The sequence below is a fragment of the Mirounga angustirostris genome, unplaced genomic scaffold (genome assembly GCF_029215605.1).
Source record: "Mirounga angustirostris isolate CCGP_5_RB_7025 unplaced genomic scaffold, mMirAng1.0.hap1 SCAF_8, whole genome shotgun sequence".
Lineage (NCBI taxonomy): Eukaryota > Metazoa > Chordata > Mammalia > Carnivora > Phocidae > Mirounga > Mirounga angustirostris.
In genome coordinates, this window is record NW_026991716.1 from 63,622,765 (window position 1) to 63,640,642 (window position 17,878).

The 17,878-nt window shown below is 42.6% G+C and overlaps 1 protein-coding gene across 1 annotated transcript in view; it reads left to right on the forward strand.

Moving 5' to 3' along the window:
• Positions 1 to 17,878, forward strand: part of CD109 (CD109 molecule) — a 138,431-nt gene that overhangs the window by 98,565 nt on the left and 21,988 nt on the right. The window contains exons 23-25 of the mRNA XM_045867091.3: positions 194 to 370; positions 13,921 to 14,002; positions 16,415 to 16,643. Of these exons, the coding sequence (XP_045723047.1) occupies positions 194 to 370; positions 13,921 to 14,002; positions 16,415 to 16,643 (488 nt within the window). The remainder of the gene's footprint in view (positions 1 to 193; positions 371 to 13,920; positions 14,003 to 16,414; positions 16,644 to 17,878) is intronic.

The following is a 17,878-nucleotide window of genomic DNA, read 5'->3' on the forward strand; positions in this document are numbered from 1 at the left end:
CTATGAGTTTGGTGCCACTGTGCTGTCAGCTATTTATTTGACCAGTCTTCCTAAAAGCTTGACGAAAAGTCTGTCGTCTGTTCCAAGCAGTGGAGTAATCATCGCTTCAATGTCAGCCACCTTCTGTACTCCGCGGAAGTCTCCTGGCCACCAGGACTATTTGCTGATTGTATCGAATATCTTGTGTTTTCAGGAGATATCCTTGGTTCTTCCATCAATGGCTTAGCCTCATTGATTCGGATGCCTTATGGCTGTGGTGAACAGAACATGATAAATTTTGCTCCCAATATTTATGTTTTGGATTACCTGACTAAAAAGAGACAACTGACAGAAAACTTAAAAGAAAAAGCCCTTTCATTTATGAGGCAAGGTAAGCATTTTAGAAATATACTTTCATTTGTAAATTTCTTTTCTTCTTCTTTTTTTTTTTTTTTTTAGGGAGAGTCCACTCTAGACCGTATTTCAGTATAGACCGATTTGTCTTTGCTGTGCGATTGTAGGACTAGATGGTGTTGAAATGCGTTACAAGTACAAGCCGCCGGAAGCTGTCACCCTTCTTCCTGCAGCTAATTGTCACTAATTGTTGCCAACATGTTAAGGAGTTAGCGTCTAGAGGGGTTTGTATTTTAATAAGGGACGTGACATTTAAAGCTCCCGAAAAATCTAGAGGACTGAGTGTTCATTTATTCATCACACATTTATGGAGTATCTGTTGGTGCTGGTGTCAGCTCTGCGGCTGAGGAAACAGAGGAGCTCAGGGCGTTCCTTCTCAAGGAATTCCCTGTTCAGGGAAGACAGTTTGTACAGACACACTTGGGGCGTCATGGGGTGGGTACCTTCTCAGTGCATTTAAAGTGTCAGGTAGGTGGGAGGGCATCAGAAGATGCCACACTGGTGGTTACTGTCCCCTGACTCCTAGAGAGGCTGATACTCTTCACAGACACCAGATGCTTTGTGTCTGCACCTTGCAAATAACAACAGCTGTCATTAGCTGAGCGCTTATATGTGCCAGGCAGTGTTCTAAGCACTTTATACCTAATGTCTCATTTAATGCTCGCAGTGTTAGTATTGCCCTCCTGTTTTTACAGATGAGGAAACCGAGACACAGAAAAGTTAATTAACTTGCCCGGGGTCACATAGCAAGTGAGTGGCAGAGCTGAGATTTGAACTCACTGCCTGACCCCAGAGCTCATGTGCTTAATGTCCATACTTAGACAAAAACAACAACATTTTTAATAATAATAACGTGTAAGTTTGATTTCCTCAAATACTCCAGAAGCCAGCCACCCAAAGTTACAGGCTCGGTTTTGCGCTTCCATGTTAGGGGACTTCTAGCAACATCTCTTTTTTTTTTTTTTTTTTTTTTAAGATTTATTTATTTATTTATTTATTTATTTGAGAGAGAGAGAGAATGAGAGAGAGCAAGCACATGAGAGGGGGGAGGGTCAGAGGGAGAAGCAGACTCCCTGCTGAGCAGGGAGCCCGATGCGGGACTCGATCCCGGGACTCCAGGATCATGACCTGAGCCGAAGGCAGTCGCTTAACCAACTGAGCCACCCAGGTGCCCATCTAGCAACATCTCTTTGTGGCTGAGTTTATCTGTCTACACAGTTTGGGAGACCTGCTGCCCCTCAAACTCATGAGGATTAGAATGGTTTATGCAAAATGCTAAAAAAAAAACTACCCCTTGTTCAGTATAATCTAAAAATCAAGTCAACACTTCCCAACTCCTAAGTGTTTTATTTATTGGTATTTTTTTGGAAGGAATGGGTTGAATGCAAATCGAGGCAAGCTGTTAGTGGTTTTTGCTAACTTCTCCACAGTTAAGAATTAGAAAGCTTAAAGACACTATTTTGATGTGAGCTTTTCTTCCAGGTTCCCTCATTATGTAAGGACTTGTTTATCCTAAACTAAATTTTATGTTACAGTGGTAATAACTAACCCTGTTTAAAGGCTTTGAAAATGTTTTCATTTAGTTCTTTTCTTCCTTTCTTAAGATTACCTATTTATTTATTTATTTGAGAGAGAGAGAGAGTGCACACGAGCGAGTGTGCATGAGTGTGTGCTCGATGGGTGGAGGGGCAGAGAGAGAGGGAGGTAGAATCTTAAGCAGACTCTGTGCTTAGCACGGAGCCCAACGCAGGGCTGGATTTCACGACCCTGAGTCATGACCTGAGCTGAAACCAAGAGTCAGATGCTTAACTGACTGTGCCACCCAGGCGCCCTATGTTTTCACTTAATTCTTACGAAAATCCTAGGAGATGGGTGTACTGATATTATTTCCATTTTACAGATGAGGAAACTGAGGCACAGGGAGGTTATATAACTTACCCATGATTACTCCCCAGGTGATCTGGTTCTGGAATTCATGTTCTTCCTCAGATCGATATGGGATGTTTACTTTGCAACGTTTTTAGGTTGTTAAAAGCCATAAGCTTAGGATGGAAAAGGTCCAGTAATTGGCCAAGATGATTGAACATGGTCAGTGTGCAAGAGGTCTCAGTGGGGCTTCTGATAAAATAGTAAGGGGGAGCATGGGCTCTTATAGGGAAGGAGACAGCAAAGGTTAGAATCTGGTGTCAGGTTAGACCACGGTGAGCTGTAAGATGTGGGATCCAAGAGGATGAGCTGGTGGGGGTCCAAAGCTCTCCCTAGGGTAGGCTGGCAGAGATAAGAGCTGGGAGGGAGGAAGGGGGTTGTGAGTCAGGAACCATGTGCTGCAGGAGAGGACAAACTGAGGGAGACCAGGGATTGGAGTCAGAGCTGAGTGTGAACTGAGTGTTGCTGTGGGGAGGGAGAGAGTGGTATATTTTCCCTCAGATTAGAGCCAGGCCCTGCATGACTGGGATGTGGTTAGGTCTTCAGGAAATTCTCAGAGATCTACCAATTGGTACTTTCCATACAGAGCTATTTAAGATTATCCTCCTTCATACATATATTTGTGGATCAGTCATATTTAAACATATAAATACGAAAGCTGCTTTTTTCAAGTTCTTTTGTAATTAGGTTTAAGAAGTGGTATCGAGTGCTCTTGGTGGTACAGTGTATGCCATGCTAAAAAGAAAAATGAGATTTTACACATTGCCATAATGGTTATACTTAAGGAGATGAAAAATATTTGGAATTGTCTTAATTTAACTGCACCTTTTAAAAACAAGGTTCTGACTTGTATTCAAAATTCAGTGTGACTGGCTTCAAGCAGAAAGTAGGTAGGAACTATACTGTTGCTTTATAATTGGATACACATTCTTTGGGCTAATTTAATAAAATAAGGTAAAAAATTTTAGAAAGTGCCCCATAATTCCATATTTTTTTTTTTTTAAAGATTTTATTTATTTATTTGACAGAGAGACACAGTGAGAGAGGGAACACAAGCAGGGGGAGTGGGAGAGGGAGAAGCAGGCTTCCCGCTGAGCAGGGAGCCCGACGCTGGGCTCGATCCCAGGAGCCTGGGATCATGACCTGAGCCGAAGGCAGACGCTTCGCGACTGAGCCACCCAGGCGCCCCAATATTATTATATTATTAAAAGATTTTTTTTTTAAATTTATTTGACAGAGAGAGACAGTGAGAGAGGGAACACAGCAGGGGGAGTGGGAGAGGGAGAAGCAGGCTTCCCGCTGAGCAGGGAGCCCGATGTGGGGCTTGATCCCAGGACCCTGGGATCATGACCTGAGCCGAAGGCAGACGCTTCGCGACTGAGCCACCCAGGCGCCTCAATATTATTATATTATTAAAAGATTTTTTTTTTTAATTTATTTGACAGAGAGAAACAGTGAGAGAGGGAACACAGCAGGGGGAGTGGGAGAGGGAGAAGCAGGCTTCCCGCTGAGCAGGGAGCCCGATGTGGGGCTTGATCCCAGGACCCTGGGATCATGACCTGAGCCGAAGGCAGACGCTTAACGACTGAGCCACCCAGGCACCCCCCATAATTCCATATTTTATATGCTTCATGAATTGTAATGTTGGCTAGTCAAATATCAGTGCTATAAAAAAAAAGACAGAATGAATTTTCTAGTTTGAACCATTTAAGGACTGATAAAATGATAAAATCATCCCTTAAAGATAAGTAGAGTTGTGTTCTAGATACTTTGCTCTGGGTTAGCAGAGGTTCCTAAAAAATGAACGCTCCAAATCCTTGGTATCTTTTTTTTTTTTTTTCCCCGCAAAAGGAGTGCTGGTCCCTCAGGCCAGCCCTTAGCCAGGCTGAGCGCCCATCTGCAGTATTTTTAGCCAGGCTGAGCACCAATCTGCAGTATTTCAAAGCCGGTCTCGGCAGGGGGGTGGAGAGGTGAGGGGTGAGGGGGGCTGCATCTCCTTGATGCTTGGGAGCCTTCCTCACACGTGCTGGTTGTTAGAAGGTGCAGAGGGCCAGAGGGCAGAAAAAACATGGTTCTCTAAAGGCCACATAGTCTTGCAAGCTGCCATAGGCATGAAGAGCACTACTTCTGTGAGGTAGGCCAGCCCCACCTTGGGGGACAGAACCCCCTGGTTACAGCACCAGCTATGGAGGGGGTCACACCCGGGCTCTGAGTCCTACCTCCTGCTCTGGGCCTGTTTTCCCACCTGTAAGATAGGGGTAATAAAGTACCCACTTCGTGGGGGCTGTTTTGAAGATGAAATAAGATATTTTAGTACTTTAACACAGTAAATGCCCAATAACTGTTAGCTGTAGTGTATGCAGTTAGTTGCATCTGGCCGGGGACTTAGGGTTCACAGTTAGCAAGGAAACCCTGTCCATCTGCCTCAGAAACAAATGTGAGGTTCTTCCCTCTTTCCATCCCACTTGGACACCGTCACTGCTCAGCTGCACAACTCCAGTGCTTCCTTTTAGAAAGCTCTCTGCTTCTCGGTCCACTCCCCTTCAATACAGGCTCCACATGTAATAAAAGGGACATTTGTTTTTTAAGATTTTATTTATTTGTCAGAGAGAGAGCTCGAGCACAAGCAAGGGGAGCGGCAGGCAGAGGCAGAGGGAGAAGCAGGCTCCCCGCTGAGCAGGGAGCCCGATGCGGGGCTCGATCCCAGGACCCTGAGATCATGACCTGAGCCGAAGGCAGACGCTTAACTGACTGAGCCACCCAGGCATTCCAATAAAAGGGATCTTTTGAAAATGTTAAAATCAGGTCACTTACTTGCTTAAAATTCTCTAATGGGTTCTGCAGTGGGTGACCTGGCCTTGGCCTCCATCTCTCACCTCACTGAGGCTGCCCTGTCTTGGCTCCCCCTTGGCTCCATCTGGAGCCCTCCCGGCTCCGTGGTGCTTCAGGACTTAAACCTGCACTTCCTTCTCCTGGAATCCTCCCATGGCTGGCTCCTTCTCATCGTTTAAGTGGTGTTTCCCTCAGAGTGGCCTTCCCTTCCCATTTAGGAGCTCTCATTTCATTTTCTTTTTTTTTTTTTTAAAGATTTTATTTATTTATTTGACAGAGACACAGCGAGAGAGGGTACACAAGCAGGGGGAGTGGGAGAGGGAGAAGCAGGCTTCCTGCCAGGCAGGGAGCCCGATGCGGGGCTCGATCCCAGGACTCTGGCATCATGACCTGAGCCGAAGGCAGACGCTTAGTGACCGAGCCACCCAGGTGCCCCAAGGAGCTCTCATTTCATTTTCTTTTTCTTTCATTTTTTAAAAAAAAAATTTTATTTATTGGGCGCCTGGGTGGCTCAGATGGTTAAGCGTCTGCCTTCGGCTCAGGTCATGATCCCGGAGTCCTGGGATCGAGTCCTGCATCGGGCTCTCTGCTCTGCGGGAGGTCTGCTTCTCCCTCTGCCTCTCTCTCTCTCTCTCGCTCATGAATAAATAAATAAAATCTTTAAAAAAAATATTTTATTTATTTATTTGACACAGAGAGAGCGAGCACAAGCAGGGGAAGTGGCAGGCAGAGGGAGAAGCAGGCTTCCCGCCGAGCAGGGAGCCCAATGCGGGGCTCGATCCCAGGACCCTGAGATCATGACCTGAGCCGAAGGCAGACACTTAACTGACTGAGCCACCCAGGCGCCCCTCATTTCATCTTCTTTACCACGCTTAACATTTTTTTTTTTTTAAAGATTTTATTTATTATTTGACAGAGAGAGAATGAGAGAGAGAGAGCACATGAGAAGGGGGAGGGTCAGAGGGAGAAGCAGCCTCCCCGCCGAGCAGGGAGCCCGATGCGGGACTCGATCCTGGGACTCCAGGATCATGACCTGAGCCAAAGGCAGTCGCTCAACCGACTGAGCCACCCAGGCGCCCTACCACGCTTAACATTCTTTAAAATTACCTCGTTTGCCTATTATTGTGTATGTCTCCTGCACTAGAAGGTAAGCTCCGTGGCAGTCGGGGCTGTGTTTAATCTTTTCACCATCGCATTGCAATATAAGCATCTCCATGAACAAAGACTGGATGAATGAATTACTGTCAATACTCATTTCTTTGGGCCTCTGCGTCATCATCCTAATGCGGGGGTTGGGCCCAGAACATCTCTCAAGCACTTCCTGGATTGTTTATAAACACTAAAGGTTCTACCTGGCCTTGGCATTTTCTTAGGACCTGGGGAATGGGGCCAGTGGTTTCAGCTGACCTTCTGAGCGGAGCGGGCAAAGTGGCTGATGGAAGTCGACACAGTGGCAGCCCCCAAATACATCATTTCACTGGTTCAACTCAACTGTATTTCAAAGTCGTGGACAAAAGCTTCTTGGTGGGCGCCTGGGTGGCTCAGTTGGTTAAGCGACTGCCTTTGGCTCGGGTCATGATCCCAGAGTCCTGGGATCGAGCCCCACATCGGGCTCCCCCTTCTCTGTGGGGAGCCTGCTTCTCTCTCTGCCTCTGCCTGCCACTCCCCCTGCTTGTGCTCATTCTCTCTCTCTCTGTCAAATAAATAAAATCTTAAAAAAAAAAAAAGCTTCTTGGTATAATGCTTTTCATTATGAATCAGTGTCTCCTTTTTTTTTTTTTGTTTTTTTTTGTTTTTTTTTAAAGATTTTATTTATTTATTTGAGAGAGAGAATGAGAGAGAGCACATGAGAGGGGGAGGGTCAGAGGGAGAAGCAGACTCCCCGCTGAGCAGGGAGCCCGATGCGGTACTCGATCCCGGGACTCCAGGATCATGACCTGAACCGAAGGCAGTCGCTTAACCAACTGAGCCACCCAGGCGCCCCAGTGTCTCCTTTCAGAGACTCTGTTTTTTCTTTTGCCATCACATTTGCCAAACTCTATTTTTTTTTTTTTAAAGATTTTATTTATTTATTTGAGAGAGAGAGAATGAGAGAGAGCACATGAGAGGGGGGAGGGTCAGAGGGAGAAGCAGACTCCCTGCCGAGCAGGGAGCCCGATGCGGGACTCCATCCCGGGACTCCAGCATCATGACCTGAGCCGAAGGCAGTCGCCCAACCAACTGAGCCACCCAGGCGCCCCAAACTCTAAATATACTATAGTTGTTTTTATTTTTTAAGAAATTAAAGTGGCTTTGGCATGAGTCATGATTATATTATTTAAATGTCGTTTATGAACAGCGCATTGTTTTACTTAAATCATGCTTGGCCCAGGAGTCTTGTAACCTAACCCATTGTTTTTTTGGTCAAAACAACAGCTACATCATTGAATGAAGTCTCTTGCTGTCAGAAAGAAAAATAGAACTATAAAACAAAAACTGTTTTTGATAAGGACTGGAAATCCTGTCAATTAGAGGTTTAAACCACTTGTTTTCCTCGAATATTTAAAAATAGAACCTGTGGCTCCATTTTTCAAGTGAGACTCAGACCAAGCCTAGTTGAAAACACATTATATTTTTTTTCCGTTGAAATAAAAACAGGAAAAATAAGTTTCAGAATTCTTTTTTTTTTTTCAAGATTTTATTTATTTATTTGAGAGAGTGGGCGAGAGAGTACACGAGTGGGGGGTGGGGAGGGGAAGAGGGAGAGGGAGAAGCAGACTCCCCTGCTGAGCAGGGAGCCCAACCTGGGGCTCGATCCCAGGACCCTGGGATCATGACCTGAGCTGAAGGCAGATGCTTAAGTGACTGAGCCACCCAGGCACCCCCAGGTTTCAGAATTCTGATGCTTCTCTGGTCATCACAAGAATGGCTAGAGGCAGTAGTGAAATTACTGAAAAACTACAAAACCTGGGGAAGTAAGTTCTTGCTTTCCATATTCCATATCATACAGAGTAAGGACGTTGATGATGATTACTTTTCTTTTAGTACAGAAACTATTTTTATCAGCTTTTTACCAGAGGAAGTGAGTGATAGAGTCACAAAGAGCTGATTTTACTTCTTTTCCTTATATGTAATTTTGACACTTGAGGTAAACCAAGTCAAATTATGTTCAGGATTTTTTTCCATGTCTTTCTATGAACAGTATTTTCATCTTTAGTTTGATAAATTGTAAATATTTTACATTCATGGCTATTCCAAAGAAAATTCATGACCCAGGAAGTGTGTAGCTTGTCTGGCCCTTTATAAGCAACAGTTCATGGGTCATTATCCTATCAGCCTCTTGACTTCTTCTGTATTTTAATTTTCAGAAGTGTCTGTTAATTCCTATTGTACTGTTGCTTTCTAACTCCAGAGCTATTCATGAAACTATGACCTTCAGGCAATACTCTTATTTCCTCATAAACTTTTGGAGAAAATCATATTTTTACCTTTTTCACCTATTATGAAAAGTCTCCAACTGAAGTGACTATACTTGAATGTTGAATTGTTGTATTAATAGTAAACATCACAGCTGAGTCAACGGTGTCCTTTACTGCTTGTGGAATAGTTGATTTGCAGGAGAAGCACTGATGGTTCTCCAACGATTCGTGGCTGATTTACGTGAGGAAGGCAACCTCACAAGATGTTCCTACTGAGAGAATCATATAAGTTCCTCTCTCTAGGTTCTGATTCTCTCCTTTGTTTTGCCATGGGAGCAGAGCTGGAGGTGTGGAATCTCAGTTTCATCTAAGCCAGCTCAAGAACTGTACTCCAGGGACGCCTGGGTGGCTCAGTCGGTTAAGCGTCTGCCTTCGGCTCAGGTCATGATCTCAGGGTCTTGGGATCGAGTCCTGCATCGGGCTCCCTGCTCACCAGGGAGTTTGTTCTCCCTCTCCCTCTGTCTCTTCCCCCTGCTCGTGCTCTCTCTCTCAAATAAATAAATAAAATCTTTAAAAAAAAAAAAAAAGAAAGAAATGTACTCCACAACTGGAGTTTGTCTGTGAGTCCTCGCCCTCCTCTGGGCTGGCAGCCCCTGGTAGAGGAATGGTGCTAGTTGTTGATATTAATGGGGACTGTTGGAGGTCAGCCACCTGAGGGGTAATTTCCATAAGCACTGATCTCATCTGCATGATCTCATCTCTGGTTTTACAATAACATACTTGGAACTGCAGTTGTTGACGTGATTTGGGGGCTTGGAGCACATGGTCCTCTCTTTAGAAGCTGGTTCTTCTTTTCCCAGAGACATGTCCTGTAGTGATGGTGGGTCCTGAAAGCTTGCTTGCTTGCTTTCTTTTCCTTTTTTTTTTTTTAAGACTTTATTTATGTGACAGAGACACAGCGAGAGAGGGAACACAAGCAGGGGGTGTGGGAGAGGGAGAAGCAGGCCTCCCATGGAGCAGGGAGCCTGACACGGGGCTCGATCCCAGGACCCCGGGATCATGACCTGAGCCGAAGGCAGACGCTTAATGACCGAGCCACCCAGGCGCCTCCCTGAAAGCTTTCTTTTCTTCTCTCTCCCCTCCCCTCCCCTCCCCTCCCCTCCCCTCCCCTCCCCTCTCCTCTCCTCTCCTCTCCTCTCCTCTCCTCTTCCTCTCCTCTCTCTCCCTCCTCCCCTCCCCCCTCCCCTTCTTTCCCCTCCTCTCCACTCTTCTCTTCTCCTCCCCTCCCCTCCCCTCTCTTCCTGTCCCCTCCTCTCCTCTCTCTCCTGCCTTCCCTTCTCCTCCCCTCCCCTGTCAGATTGAGTTCACAGTTAAACTCTGCTATCTGGTGGATTTAGTCCTGAATTGGAAATTGAAGAAGAATGTCTTGGACTCTTTTGCTAATTTCCTTTGTAAACACTCGAAAGTTTTTCTGCTTCTCTGTGAACCCTGACTGCCTCTGAAAAAGGAAGAGATTGTATGTGTTTTTTCCCAAGATTTATGAAAACTGAAACATGTTGAAGTGAACTAGTGTTAATAATGCCTATTATTTTTTTCTCTTCTTGTTTTCTTTTTTGAATATGTAGAACATTAATATGCTTCCAAAAGCCCAACTTACTCTAAAAGGTATATGTGAAGGGGTATGTCTCCCTCTTGTAACCCTTCTCCCAACCCCTTGTGGATAACTTCATTAGTTTCTAGTTTCTCTCTCTCTCTCTCTGCAGAAATTAACATACGCATATGTATTTTCTTATTTCCTCTTTTTCTTACACAAAAGGTAGAATACTATACATACTATTTTAGACTCTGCCTTTTTCACTTAACAGTGCATCCAGGAAATCACTCTGAGTTCAGAAAGATATTCCTCATTTTTTTTCACAGTTGCATGGTCTCCAGTGTGTGTACGTACTACAGTTTACGTCAACCAATTTCCAATTTGGGGGCATTTAGGTAGTTCCGGTATTTTTGCAATTACAAATAATGTTGCAGTGAATAATCTTATTATCTTCTGCATACATGTTTTTTGTATTGTTGGAGGTATATCTTCAGGGTAGAATCTTAGAAGTGGGATTATTGGATCAAAAAGTGTAGACACTCAGGCACCTGGGTGGCTCAGTTGGTTAAGCGACTGCCTTCGGCTCAGGTCATGATCCTGGAGTCCCGGGATCGAGTCCCGCATCGGGCTCCCTGCTCGGCAGGGAGTCTGCTTCTCCCTCTGACCCTCCTCCCTCTCATGTGCTCTCTCTCATTCTCTCTGTCTCAAATAAATAAATAAAATCTTTAAAAAAAAAAAAAGTGTAGACACTCCCTTCACAGCAGTTGTATCGTTCTGAGTTCCTTCTAGCATTGAACGAGGTATTGGTGTCCTTACAGCCTTCCCAACAGAATGGGTGGTCAGACTTTTGAATCTTGGCTAACAGGATGGGTGAGAAATGGTATCTCAATGTAGTTTTAATTTTCATTTCACTTATTGAAGTGAACATTTTTCCATATATTGAAGTCCATTTCTCTTTGTTTTGTGAAATTCTTCTTGTCTTTTGTCCGTTTTTTTTCTTGTAGGATTTTACTCTTTTTATCTAAACTTATATATAATAATGACTAATAATATATAAATGTATGTATAATTTGTATGTTAATATTAGGGACATTAGCCATTTATCTGTGTGTGGCACATATTTCTTCTGATTCATCATCCTTTAACTTTGCTAATATGTGTTTTGCCATGGAAAAGTTTAAAAGAATTTTTTGTGGCCCTATTTATTACATATTTTCTTAAAAACTGGGTGTTAGAAAGCCTTTTCCCATGCCTGTGGTATGGGGTGATGCCTCTTGTTTATTGAGGGCTTGCCAGGTAAAGGTGCTGCAAGTGACCTTGCACTTGGTGTGTTCTGAGTTCCAGTGTCCTCATCTCTGAAGATGCTGTCTCTAAATAGCATCTACATCCTAGAGTTGTGAGAATTACCTGAGTTCATACCTGAAAGGGCTTTGAACAGTTCCTGACACATAGTCAGTGTTGGATCAAGATCGGATATTTAATTATTGTGCCATAGTATTTCAGTTTTAAACTCTTTTTTTTTTTTTTAAAGATTTTATTTATTTATTCATGAGAGACAGAGAGAGAGAGAGAGGCAGAGGGAGAAGCAGGCTCCCAAGGAGCAGGGAGCCCGATGTGGGACTCGATCCCAGGACCCTGGGATCATGACCTGAGCCGAAGGCAGACGCTTAACCATCTGAGCCACCCAGGCGCCCCAGTATTTCAGTTTTAAATATCAATATTATAACACCATTCTTTAAATTAAAGCAAAATTCTGGCATCACCTAAATGTTGTTTGTATTTCTTTTACTATAGGTCTTAAAGCTCACCATGAAACAGTGTCTTGTTTTTTTACATGCTTTGTCTTATTGTAGCTTAAATCAGATACTCAGATCTGGGACTTCTGGGGAAGGGCTCAAGGAGGAAAGTTTGGGACATGGCAAGAGCAGATTAACTGTAATTTTAAACCATCAATGCTCATGTTTTGTTAGTTAAATATGAATAATTACTTATAGTTATTGATGCTTCTAAAATGTGGTATTCATAAAGTAAACTTTTTTTGTTACTAGAGTTTCCTAGGGATTGAATTCAACATTTTATAAATGCTTATGGTTTCCAGGCTCCATGTAACCGTGCTACAAATTTCATACTGTGTGATGTCCCCTGTCTGTAGTAGAATCCTTTAATTTTCAGGAAGAGTGCTTGGTTCCCAGAGAATCATTGATAATGCCTTCATTTGGAAACATTTTTGGCTCCTGCTTATGCTTGCTATCTAATGATAAATTGTTGCTATTTTTTTTTAAGTGAGAGACTATCAATTTTTTAAGATTTTATTTATTTATTTGTCAGAGAGAGAGAGAGCACAAGCAGGGGGCGGCAGGCAGTGGGAGAGGGAGAAGCAGGCTCCCCGCCGAGCAGGACCCAGGACCCTGGGATCATGACTGGAGCCGAAGGCAGCCCCTTAACTGACTGAGTCACCCAGGCGTCCCAAATTATTGCTATTTTAATTTCATTTTTAGCAGCTTAGTTTGTGGTGGGTTGTTTGGTGAATCTTTTAGTATTTGGCCTATGATTTCTCAGTCATTGGTCTTTGAGACCTGCATTCATTGCTTTGCAAGTATGAAACACCTGACTTATTTGCAGCCATTTATTTGCAAATATGAAACATCTGCTCTTAGTAAAGCAGCTACATGAGCCTTAACCCCATTCTCAATTTACTTCTATAGTGAGACTTCATTACCACTGCTGTCCTTTTTTTTTTTTTTTTTTTTGTGAGAATTTAGAATTGTTGTGGTGGGCAGAGACTGGTTCTTCCTTTGGTTTACCTCAGTTGGCCATGACCAAAAAATTTTAAAGCAGTTGTCTTAGATTATTTAGCAATTTTCCTCTTCTGTTGCTGGCCTGAAAATAGGAAGTATTTTTACTTTTCATTTTAGCCCTAAACTTTAATTATGATACTGTAGATAGTATTTTTCTTAGGTAGCAAACAATTTTAGATGATTAAGCATGGAAACTATTGTAGTCAACATTACAGACTTAAATGAAACTTGGCTTTTAGTTTGCTTACTTTTAAATATTTTATTTATCTATTTATTTATTATTTAGAGCATGAGTTGGGGGAGGGGCATAGGGAGAGAGAATTTTTTTTAAGATTTTATTTTTGAGAGAGAGAGTGAGCGAGCAGGATGGGGGGAGGGTCAGAGGGAGAAGCAGATTCCCCGCTGAGCAGGGAGCCCTGATACAGGACTCGATCCCAGCACTCTGGGATCATGGCCTGAGCTGAGGGCAGATGCTTAACCGACTGAGATACCCAGGCACTCCCCCTGCCTTTTTTTTTTTGGTGCATAAAGGGTGATTTTACTAAAGCACAGAGACAGGACCCATGGGCAGAAAGAGCTGCTGCAGGGAGAGAGAATCTTAAGCAGACTCTGCACTGAGTGTGGAGCCCCACTCAGGGCTTGATCTCACAACCCTGAGATCGTGGCCTGAGGCAAAATCAAGAGTCATACTAGTTTGCTTCCTTTTAACTGGCTAGAACTGCTGTCTCTGTTATAGTATTCTTCTGAATTTAATTTGGGGCTATCACAGTTCTTATTTTACATGTTCTGCTTGAAAAATCTTGATATTTTAAATCTCTCACAGCACTTAATATAGAAAGTATTCAGTATTAGTTGCTGATTTGATATCTTCTCTCCCATTCTTTGTTCATGTTTCCTTACTATGAAGTCATGATTATAAACTTTAATTCATTTCAAGTTGTAATTACATTGATTATCTGTCTACTTTTTTGTTCTTCAGGTTATCAGAGAGAACTTCTCTATCAGAGGGAAGATGGCTCTTTCAGTGCTTTTGGGAATGATGACCCTTCTGGGAGCACTTGGTAAGTGTGTTTTTTTTTTTTTTTTTTTTAAGATTTATTTATTTGAGAGTGTGAGTGCAGGGAAGGGCAGAGGGAGAAAGAGAGAGAAACTTTAGCAGACTCCTCACTGAGCTTGGAGCCTGACTCAGGGCTTGATCTCAAGACCCTGAGATCATGACCTGAGCTGAAACCAAGAGTCAGACGTTTATCCGACTGTGCCACCCAAGGGCTCCCACTTGGCAAGTGTTTTTACTAACAGAACAAATCTGTCATGAATGGGCTCTTACTCAGTCAAAATGGCCATGAAACTGACAGATGTGTCCCTATGTATATAGGCTTGTAGGTTGCTTTTCCTATAGCCGGGCTTTAAAAGACATTTTCCTTTTTAAATATGGTTTTAAAACACTAATAAGTAAAATGTTTTTATTTAGAAAAGATAAGCTATAAATCCTTTTTTGTGGGAAAAGTAGTAAGAATACTTTATGATGATGGTGCAGTTGACAAGAAAAACTGGTTAGAAATACTGAGTGATTGTGACATAGTTTTTGTTTGTTTGTTTGTTTGTTTTAGAGAGAGCACTCGAGCAGGGGAGGACGGTCAGAGGGAGAGGGAGGAGAGTGAATCTTAAGCAGGCTCTACGCCCAGTGTGCTCAGATGGGGCCCGATCTCATGATCCTGAGATTGGGAGTCAGTCGTTTGACTGAGCCACCCAGGCACCCCGACGTAGTTCTTTTCTTAATCATACATGATCAATACAAATTTTGTATTAAAACAGTCAACATAGTTTCTTTAAGGTTATTTTTTTGTGAAAAACAGTGATGGAATTGAGTAATAAGCATCCAGATTTCCTCCAGAATGGACTCTCTGTGTGGCTGATTTTGGATGATTATTTTCTCTCCTTGCACTATTGTCAGTTCTACATTTCACCCAGAAGAAGATTGACTAACTGTAGCAGTCAGGTCAGACAAGGCATGCTGCGGTAACAACCCTCTAGTATCTCAGTAGCTTATTAACAAGAGCTTTGGTCTTGCTCGTGCTGCATTTCCGCTGTTGGTCAGCAGGGGGCTCTGTAGTCTTTGCTCAGCAGCCACTATCTCCCCAGGAGGCTCCAGACTTGTCTCAGTCTGAAAAGAGAAGGCTGGAGTATCCAACACTGGTAATTAGGTGCTTCAGCCTTGGTGCATCATCTCCTCTCACGTTATCGTTATGACAGCTGGTCGCATGGCCGTGCTTAACTTCAAAAGGGCGAAGAAGTGAATTTCTCTGCATACTCAAAGTAGAAGAGGATCAGATATTACTGAATACTAGTAATATTTATCACACCTAAACATTTCATAGGATGAGACATCACTGCTTCCAATTTTCTTTTGGCCGTGTCAGGATAGAGGTCCATAAATAGAAAAGTTTCGGTGTTTTATTGCTTGATGATCTATTCACCTAAATATGTACTGTTCTGTAGCAAGCATTGGCAAACTTTTTCTGTAAAGGCTCAGGTAGTAAATATTTTAGGCATCGCAGGCCACATAGAGTCTCTGTTGCATGTTGTTTCCTCTTTCCTTCTCCCTTCCTTCCTTCCTCCCTTTAGAAACCATTCTCAGGGGGCGCCTGGGTGGCTCAGTTGGTTAAGCGACTGCCTTCGGCTCAGGTCATGATCCTGGAGTCCCGGGATCGAGTCCCGCATCGGGCTCCCTGCTCGGCGGGGGGTCTGCTTCTCCCTCTGCCCTCTTCCCTCTCGTGCTCTCTGTCTCTCATTCTCTCTCTCTCTCAAATAAATAAATAAAATCTTTAAAAAAAAAAAAAAAAGAAACCATTCTCAGGTGGAGTGTGCTGGAAAGGAGACACAGGTAAACAGACCCTGGGCTGGATTTGGCACAAGGACCAGATTTGGCCTGGACAGATTTGGTTTGTAGGCTGTAATTTTCTGACTCCTGTCCTATCGCAGAGAAAATATCCATTTTCTCTAGTTAAAAGTACTACCATTTGATTGTGAACTATATATACTTCATCCATAGCTTTAGGGTTGAGCCAAGTGTGTAATGGGATCTTCCTTGGTAAATACCTAGAACAGTCCGAAGATGATAACCTTGGACAATTTAATTCTCCTGGAGTGTCAAATTCTCAACCTATAAAATAGTGGGGGCGGGACGGGGGCGGATTAGATGATTTCTAAGTTCCTTTCCAAATCTGGTGTTTTGGGAGTTGATGTGGAATTACTTGGCCATATCAAGTGGAAACTGTGTCTAGCAGCTAGGCTGAGATGTTCATGCTGTCTCTTTGTTGCCTTTTTTCCCTTTGTTCCTTCTTCAGTGATTATCCTTTTGTGAATCTTGTGGTGGGGAAAAAATGTTGTTATTGTTGGTGTTTTCTTGCTCAATGTTATTTAAAAGACTTAGAAAGTGTATTTTATGTAATTTTTCTCCTTTTTTCACCTAGGCTGTCAGCTTTTGTTCTAAGATGTTTCCTTGAAGCTGATCCTTACATAGATATTGATCAGAATGTGTTACACAGAACATATACGTGGCTCAAAGGACGTCAGAAATCCAATGGTGAATTTTGGGAGCCAGGAAGAGTGATCCATAGTGAGCTTCAAGGTGGCAATAAAAGTCCAGTAACGCTTACAGCTTATATTGTGACTTCTCTCCTGAGATATAAAAAGTATCAGGTATTTAATCTTTAATTTAATAAATGATAGGTGGGAAATCACGAGGAAGGTAGGTCTTGATGAGTCAAGAATGTGTCTGGAAACCAAAAGAGTTTTGCAATTTTACATCACATTTGAAGTCTGAATTTGGGTACCTTTTTGCTTTGCGTTTGTGGCCATATTCTACAATCTGAGAATTAAAATATGAACCCACTCTTTCAGAATAACTAAGAATGCTTTCTTATATAAATGTTGTACTTGCTATTGGTAAGATAAATCAATACGTATTTTATCATTGGAAAGGTTCATTTCTTAGGGGACAGAAAAGTCTTAAGAATTTGGGAATGCATTCTAGCACATTTAGGTTGTGAAGGATTTTCTTTTTAATTTCTAAAGTATCATGGAGCAATTATAATGTCTGCTAATTTAGTACAAAATATACCCACACTGTAAAAATCCTGTTAAATGGGCGTGGATGTCTGGATGAGAATGAGCAGGGGTGAAAAGTTATGCTAATGAACTTAATTTTGCTCCAGAGCTGTCTCAGTGATTGATGCCTTTACTGCTTTAATGGCAACTGCATTTCACATGATCGAAAACAGCCATTCCTGATAGTAAGCTCCTACTATTTCCCTAGTCCAGTACTAGGCACGTGGAAGATAAAGTTTCCCCTAAACTTAGAGCTTCAACACCTGAGGTTAGATATGAATAATATTTTTCTCAAGTTATGTTTTGTGCTCTCATCTGAGTTCATGATATTCAATGGTAGAAACACTGGCAAAAGTTCTGCTTTTTATTTCTTATTCCTTCTAGGGAATGGTGCCTATTTACTCATAGAAACTGAAAAGCAGGGTTTTTTCTTTTTTTTAATCTTTTCTTTATTTTTATTTAAATTCCAGGTAGTTAACATACAGTGTTATATTAATTTCAGGTGTACAACATAGTGATTCAACACTTCCATACAACACCTAGTGCTTAATCACAAGTGTACTCCTTAATCCACATCACCTGTTTAACCCATCCTCCTGCCCACCTCCCTTCTGTTTGTTCTCTGTAATTATGAGTGTGTTTCTTGGTTTGCCTCTCTCTTTTTTTCTCCTGTATTCATTTCTTTTATTTCTTAAATTCCACATATGAGTGAAATCATATGGTATTTGTCTTTCTCTGACTGACTGACTTAGCATAATACTTTCGGGCTCCATTCATGTCGTTGTAAATGGCAAGATTCCATTCTATTTCATGGATGAGTAATATTC